The sequence below is a fragment of the Oxyura jamaicensis genome, chromosome 2 (assembly GCF_011077185.1).
Source record: "Oxyura jamaicensis isolate SHBP4307 breed ruddy duck chromosome 2, BPBGC_Ojam_1.0, whole genome shotgun sequence".
NCBI classification, from domain to species: Eukaryota; Metazoa; Chordata; class Aves; order Anseriformes; family Anatidae; genus Oxyura; species Oxyura jamaicensis.
Genome location: NC_048894.1, coordinates 18,013,541 through 18,021,497, shown reverse-complemented (window position 1 = coordinate 18,021,497; position 7,957 = coordinate 18,013,541). Strand labels below are relative to the sequence as shown.

Below are 7,957 nucleotides of genomic sequence, written 5' to 3'. Positions count from 1 at the left end.
GAGGGGTCTGGCCGCGGCCGGGGGGAGGCTTCGTGAGGGAGGGGGCGGTGGCTGTTGTGGTGTCAGCCCGTCGTCGCGACCTGCCGGGGCTGCCTTGTCTTGTTTTTCTCTTTTACAGACCTCGCAGCGCCCAGAAGCGAGCGTGGCCCCTTCGTGACGGCGAACAGGACTCCTAAAGCTGTCGCAGTGCCCTCAGATAATGTTTTGGAAACCTCCCGCGGGTGTCTGTGCCCCACGGAGTGGGAGCTCCCGTGGCAGTTAAGGTCTGTCCCCAGCACACGCTTTCTGCCTCCTCACTGTGCCGTGATGGCCATGCTGCAGCTCCTCGGGGGGTGTGTGAGTGAGCCTGCCACCTCCAGAGGCTGTGAGGGATAGGGGCACTTGTCACCAGGTTTTGAGCATGGTAACTTGTAGGCATCTTCACCCGTGGGTGGTTTTCCTTGAGGAAACGAGGTGAAGTGTGTGTACACAGGTTACTTCTTTCAGGATTTTGGTCTATGGGAAGGTTGAAGTTGTTTTCTTTAGGATTCTTTTTTTTCTCCACGTAAAAGCTCTGAGAAGAGTCAGAGGGATTTTTTTCTGTGTTACCATTTTTGAAGCATGATAATTACTTATTTTGACCTACCTTGAGGTGTTCAACAGCTGCCAGCACCTCCGAATTCCTTGGTCTCTGGATTTTAACCATACCTCACATCTCTGCAAATTTTGTGTCCATACCGATAGCTAAGGGCAATTTTCACTTGAATTCCTGTCATCAGTTGTGGCAGTTAAAATTTTGGTTATCTGCTAGTGATATGTAGGTGCCCTCAGCAGTCCAAGTAGAGGGTTGAGGTGTATTGTCAAAACTTCGTTGGAGGTATGGGTATAAGCACTGCTTTAATAAAAAAAGAGAACAACACGAAAACCTGTTGGTAGAAGTAGCTGGAACTAAAGGTGGTTGGTTTGGTGCTGTAAGCTGGTAAACTCCCCTAGACATGAAGTATAATTCAAGTTGTTTTTACAGTAAAGCTTTGCCACTGGAATAAAAATGTTTGTGAGCTTGTTTGCATGTATACTTCGTGTGGGTGCAAAAATGGGTTAAACTGTAGTAGGTTGAACTGTCTGAGCAGCTGCATAATTTCTGCACCAAATTAACTGAGTTGATTTCAAACAATTCTTTAGACTGCTTGTAAGTTCATGTAAACATGGCAAGCATGTAACCAGAGGAATCTGTTTCTAGTTCCTTTCTTGTCTACAGTTCTAATGTTGGGTGTTTTAAGTCCCTATGTTGTAGATTGATAAAGCAGTCCAAATGTTATATCCTGCAGCTGTATAGTGTCTACTGAATGGCTGCACCTGAAAGTGAATCTGTAGTGCATCTAGACACGTAGACAGGTTGCTATGTTTGGCATGATTTGTATGCCCATAGTTCATAAATAAGGTTTGAAATGATTCTTAGGTTAAAGAAATAGAATCACTAAAATACTGCCTCAGATGCTTTTTTGAATTCTGAACATACCTCTGGAAGTTTAAATACCTTTTCCCAGCCCTGTAGCTCTGTATGTTTGTACTCACTACAGTGCATTTTGGTTACAGTATGGCTTTATAATGATGCTGAATATCACAGCTCCTCCTCACAGACCTTTTACTTTTAAATAACTATTACAAAAACCTCTGCATCTACTCATTCCATGCCCATCTTTACTCTGTACGCCTTGTAATTACAGCATGCTTACTGTGTCACAGCACTGGGTGCAAACACCGAATAGAATGACGTTTCAGGCACTTGTTTGCAAGCTCATCTCTCTATACAGAAGTAAGTGAGTGGAAGGATTTAGATGATTGGAAGTGCTTTGGCTTTGTAACATAAGCTAATAGCTTGGTAAGAAGACAGATCTAGGAATGTAGAGCAACATCTAGAGCAAGGAGCATCTGCAAGTGAAGGCTTTTTGTGGTTTTCTCTTATAAAACCTGAGCCTCTGTCACTTTTGAAGTTGGCATGACCTGTGTCTCTGCAGTCATTTGATATTACCCACTGTGATCGGGAACAGCAGGGTTCCAGGGCTCTGATAACTGTAAATATAGTTTAACCCTGAGTAGATCTTTGGAAGATGGTAGATTTCCCATTTGGTGCTCACCTGCCTTCTGCAACTGTAGGTCTGCTTTTGCTCTCTGTGGCGCTAAAGCACTGTTGGACTGGAGACCGGCTAGAGAAAAGACTCTGAATGGCTGAAAGATTTGGCAGTCTACAGTGAATTCCTTCATTTGCTCTATTTAGTCTGTCCTGGTTAACACAGAAAAACTTCATCATTAAAATTTAGTTTTCTGGACAAAGTAGCTTGTATATAAACAAAAACAAACAAAAAAAAACCATCAACCATTGTGAAGCAGGTAGCTGGGGTGCTTGCAGTTAAATTGAGTCTTTAAAATGTAGTTACTAGAAATTACTGATGGCAGGTTTGATTGTGTGTTATGTTGTTGTGAGGGAATAAAAAGTGCAGTCTTGGTGGAATCTTGGTCAAGCATCTCTGCCCTGCCTATTGTAATGGCTATCCACTAATGCAATCTTAAATAAACAAAAATGCTGTTTTTACGTATGTTAGGTTTTTTAAAAGAATTGATGAAAAGATTGAAGGTGAAATGTTACATCTAAAATGATATTAATTTCCTAAAAGAATGTTCCATGTTTTTTTCTTTAAACATTTTGTTCATGAACAGTGAAGAAATAATAATAACAAAGTCGTTTGCCTACCTACACTGAAAAATGACTTGGTAGCAATTTTCTGTGCAAGTTTGTGTGGATTTTCTCTCCGAGCCCTCCTCTTCTATTCAGATTTTGTGTCCTTTACCCTTTGGCTCTAAACATCACACACATATCATGTTCTGCAACTACGGTTGATACTGACATTGATTTCTGTAAGCAAACAAAGCAATGTATTGAGAGTGTTGTGCTTAATCTGTGTTGAGGATGCTGCTTTCCTAGTGATTTTTTTGAGAGTAGAGTGTCTTCATGATGTTGTCTTTTTCTCTCTCCCACTTTACACCAAATACACTCGATGCAATTCCATTATAGGATTTCTTGACAATTTGCTTGGTCTGTCATTCCACCAGAAGAGAACTGGATGCAGCTCTTCCAGCCTTGCCGTTGCACAAGTGTGTGAGTTTTCATTGTATTTATGAGGTTATTACAATTTTTTAATTTATTTTTAAGAAAGGAAATAAAAGACATCTTGGAGGTGGGAAAAGGCAGCATTTGCAATTCCAATAACACAAGGGTAATTTAATAAACTTTGGTATTTGTGAATGTGTACTTTTAAATTAGTCCAGAAGAAGAAAAACTGATTGATTTTTGAATTTCTATGAACAATATTATTTGCAGATAGTATTGTAGTGTTAGGTTTGGATATCTTTATTTAACCTGAGGATATGGCCTGTTTGAAGCTGGATTTGTCAGTGGAGGTGAGCTGAAACTATGTGGGAGAGGGGAATGAATGATCTTATGTACAGCCCTGGCACTGAAAAAAATCATAACTGGATTTGTGTTTTAGTTCTTGTTCTGAATTTTATATCCTTTAGGGTTTTTTTTTGTAGATGTTTGCTGAAGGACTAATTGATTTTTTTTTCTTTTTGAAGCGATTAAGTGGATTGTCAAGTTGGCTTGAAAAAAAAAAAAACTAGCAGCAGAAGATGTTTCATATTGTAAAGTATCAGCCTATGAGACTGATAGCCCAAAGCAGTCTTTCTGGCATGTGTTTAAAACTGATGTTTTCAAGACCTGTAGCATTTGCACAGATATGGAAGTCGTGGTTCTCAAGCCATTCTCTTGTTGGAAACAAAAATATTATCCTGATGGGACCTCCGGGTGCTGGGAAAACAACAGTTGGGAGAATAGTAGGTCAGAAACTGGATTGCCCTGTCATAGATATAGATGATGATGTCCTTGAAACAACCTGGAATATGAGCGTGTCGGAAAAGCTGCAGGATGTTGGTAATGAGCAATTTTTAGAGGAGGAAGGAAAAGCCCTGTTGAAGTTTTCAGCATCTGGAAGTGTCATTTCCCTTACTGGGTCCAATCCGATGCATGCTGCTGGCATGCAGCATGTGAAGAAAAATGGAATAGTTGTGTATCTGGATGTGCCCACAGCAGTCATAATGAGCAGGCTGAAGTCGATGAAGGTGGATCGCATTGTGGGCCAGGGGCCTGACACTTCCCTCAAGGACATCCTTCAGTTTAGGAAGCAGTTCTACAAAAGGTGGTACGACATCCGCGTTCTTTGTGGAGGGGATGTGGCAGCAGAGGTTGTGGCAGAAAAGGTACTTGATGCTGTGAAGAGATACCAAAACTCGGAACTGGAAACTTACATTTCAACTAGGTCTAGTAAGTCTGGAAGGAGCACACCAAAAGACACTGACAAGTATTTCAGTGACGTTGTTATTGAGGGCTTAGCCCCCGATGGAGGACTCTTCGTTCCTGAGAGAGGACTTCCAAAATTCACTGCCGAAGAGTGGCAAAGCCTAATAGAAGCAACGTATGCTGAAAGAGCCCAGGTGGTACTTGAGAGATGCATACATCCTGCTGATATTCCTGCATCGAAACTGCAAGAAATTATTGGCACTGCTTATGGAGAAAACTTCTCTTGTTCTAAAATTGCCCCAGTTAGGCATTTGACAGGCAATCAGTTTCTCCTTGAGTTATTTCATGGACCAACAGCTTCATTTAAAGATTTTGCCTTACAGATGATGCCACACATATTTGCATACTGCATTCCCAGGAGCTGCAATTACTTGGTTCTGGTAGCTACTTCTGGTGACACAGGGAGCGCTGTCCTGGATGGCTTCAGTCGTCTCCATGACACTGACAAACAGAGAATTGCTGTCATGAGTTTTTTTCCCGAGGATGGAGTAAGCCCCATTCAAAAATCACAGATGATTGGCTGTCAGAAGGAAAACGCCTGGTCCATAGGCGTCAAATCCGATTTTGATTTTTGCCAGACAGCTATAAAACAGATCTTTACCAATTCTGATTACACTGGCTTTCTTACGGTAGAATACGGCACAGCTTTAGCAGCAGCAAACTCCATAAACTGGGCACGACTGCTTCCTCAGATAGTTTATCATGCCTCTGCATACCTTGATCTTGTTCAGCAAGGTATTATTCCTTTTGGAAGTCCTGTAGATGTTTGCATTCCTACAGGGAACTTTGGCAACATATTAGCTGCTTTGTATGCTAAAATCATGGGAATCCCTATTAGAAAATGCATTTGTGCTTCCAATGAAAACAACGTTTTGACTGACTTTGTACAAACGGGTAGCTATGATTTGAGGGGAAGAAAGTTAGTTCCCACTTTCTCACCAGCAGTAGATATTTTGAAGTCCTCTAATCTTGAGCGGTACTTGCACCTGATTGCTGATGGTGATGGACAACTTGTGACACAATTGTACACCCAGCTGGAAAATCAGGGCCACTTTCAGCTGCGGAAGGATCTACTTGAAAAGCTTCAGCAGGACTTGGTGGCTGGCTGGTGCTCTGAGGATGACTGCCTCGCTGCCATTCACTCAGTGTACAGCACCACGGGATATATTTTGGATACACACACAGCTGTTGCTAAAGTAGTTGCAGATCGATTACAAGACAGAACTTGCCCAATTATTATTTCATCTACAGCTCATTATTCAAAGTTTGCACCTGCTATCTTGAGGGCCTTGAGGATTGCAGAAATAAAACAGAACCCATTAAGTCAGCTTCACTTGCTGAGTTCTTACAGCCCCCTGCCTCCAGTCCACTGGGGCCTATTAGAGACGCTGAAAAAGAATGAGAATGAGGATCACCAGGTCTGTGCTGCTGATCTGAGTGTGCTAATGTCCCGTATAGAAGCCTTAATTCAAAATCATTTTATGAAAGTTTTCTGAGCAACTTCTCAGACATCCATTGTGTCAGCTGTGTGCTTTAACCATCCGCATGCTTTAGTAAAGACACAATTCATCTGGCCTGTGTCCAGGCCACAGCGTAACATCTGCAGGGTTATATTCAATTGTCTTCAGCAGCATTTGTAAGTAATGCATGTGAGATTTGTAATAGTGCTGAAGGGCTCTGAACTGAGAGGACAGAAGCCTGGAGTACTCTTTTGCAGGCTGTGCGTACTTGAGACAGCAGCTGTGCAGGCTTTCTTGGCAGTGCTGTCCCCTTCACCAGCCTGAAGTATTCTCCCCTGATGGAGGAAGGTAATGAAGTCTGACCTTTCTGAAACAAATAGCTGCCGTTTTGTTGCAAGAATGGTGTGATCACTTGGCCAGGGGGTGATTGGTTAAACTCTCACTTCACTTAGGGTACTGAAACATAATATGATAGTGATGGTGCTCAAATATTACTAATGAGGGTTGATTTCACTATGAAGATTAAAGTATACTTGTGTTATTAATCCTTGAACTAGCAATTGGGTGGTATGCTATCTTCTTATACAGTGTGTTTTTGTGTGTGTGTGTTGTGAGGCCAACATTTATGCTAAAATCTGGTTATTTGGTTTTTCAGATAGTAAATATTTTCCTGTATAAAATAGAATCCTTCATTCAATATTTACAGTTTTTGAGATGTGACTCTTCCTCCAGTGTACTGTAGTCTTTCCTAGATCTCTTTTATTGCAATTTTCAACTTCTGAATACTCTTTTAATATTGTAATTTGTTAGCATTAGCCTCAGTCTCCTTAAATATTATCCAAACCTAAGTATTTATTTACATTTATTTCTTGTATTCTATTTTTTATCTTAGAGGCCATGTAGCTCTCTTACTCTAATTACCTCTGTTATCAATTTTTTTTTAGAGTAATTTCATTGCCATTCAATTCATGCAAAGCATGAATTACATTAAGAAGGAAGCTTCTCAGAGTTCTTGATATCTCATTGAGGAAAAGCAAAGGATGAATTTCAATGTCTGGCTAGTGTGATAGCATCAGAGGTATTCATTGTGAAACCTGAAATAGATCAGTGCTACCAATCTGTTTTTGCTAATAACGGGCTCTTTATTTATTTATTTATCAGAAAACATAGAGCAGGTTGTCTTAGGAGATCATGTGGTTATGAGCAAACTTAATCTGTTTACTGGAGATTATATTTCACAAGGGTTTAAAATATAACTAGATTTCACAGTACGAGAAATGATAAAATGATGCATTGGCAAGTTTTGAAATGTTACCCAGTTACAGGTAAGAAGGTAAAAGTTCTGAGATGTGAGGACGTACAGCTATGGGAGGCTGTCGTTCCCACCAAGATGCAAAAAGAGAAAGGTATTGGCAAGAGAGATGGTAATTGGTAATGTTTTTGCCTCTTTGAGAGTCAACATCTCAGAGATGTCAGAACTCATTAGGGGCTTTGATCAGTTGCCAAAATACAGAGACAAGATAATGCTAATAGAATCATTCCATTCCCTTCCCTTGTGTGACTGCTTGTACTTTTCGTCACATTAGAGGTGAAGAAAACACTATCCTGCAAACTACTTGAAAAAATTCTCAGTTTATGTAAAGTGTTTCAGCGTAAGCTAAAAGACCCAAGCATGAATCTACGATGTGTGTTTGCCCCAGTGAGTATGTTATATAATAAAGTTGTATGTAGCTGATAAAGGCGTGACACAGTAGCTCTTTAGATTCTGCCATTCTTGAATGCTTTTTGAGGATCTATCTTGTTACTTTCTCTGTTCAGACCTTGTTTCTTATTTCTGCAATAACTTTGAAAAATCATTTTTTTAACATGAGAATGACCAAAGAATGTTATTAAAAAAAAAAAAAAAAGGCAACATTTTCCTTACAGGCTTAAATATGTTGCCAAAACAAAAGAATCATGTAGGTAATTAATGCTCATCTACCTTTCATTTCTGAAAGTATCGAGTTGATTCTTATATTAGTCCCAAGTGGGGGGAAAAAAAGGTAATGTTCTCACTATATATGCTCAGTACAAAGCATGAATTTTAAATTAAAAACAAAAAAAA

General features: G+C 40.3%; 1 protein-coding gene across 3 annotated transcripts; it reads left to right on the top strand.

The window, feature by feature from the left end:
* Positions 1-34: 34 nt before the first annotated feature.
* Positions 35-7,603, top strand: THNSL1 (threonine synthase like 1). Of its 3 annotated transcripts, none has more exons than XM_035317679.1 (3): positions 35-263; positions 3,053-3,132; positions 3,613-7,603. In XM_035317679.1, the coding sequence occupies exon 3, from the start codon at positions 3,667-3,669 to the stop codon at positions 5,887-5,889; it is 2,223 nt and encodes a 740-aa protein (XP_035173570.1). In that variant the 5' UTR covers positions 35-263; positions 3,053-3,132; positions 3,613-3,666; the 3' UTR covers positions 5,890-7,603. The 3 variants fall into 3 exon arrangements, with proteins under 3 accessions (XP_035173570.1, XP_035173568.1, XP_035173571.1); XM_035317677.1 differs by lacking the exon at positions 35-263 and adding an exon at positions 413-472 and having other exon boundaries at positions 3,053-3,136; XM_035317680.1 differs by lacking the exon at positions 35-263 and adding an exon at positions 415-472.
* Positions 7,604-7,957: the final 354 nt, after the last annotated feature.

Excerpts from the sequence above, each read along its gene's own strand:
- THNSL1 (XM_035317679.1), top strand. The coding sequence starts at position 3,667 with ATGTTTCATATTGTAAAGTATCAGCCTATGAGACTGATAGCCCAAAGC.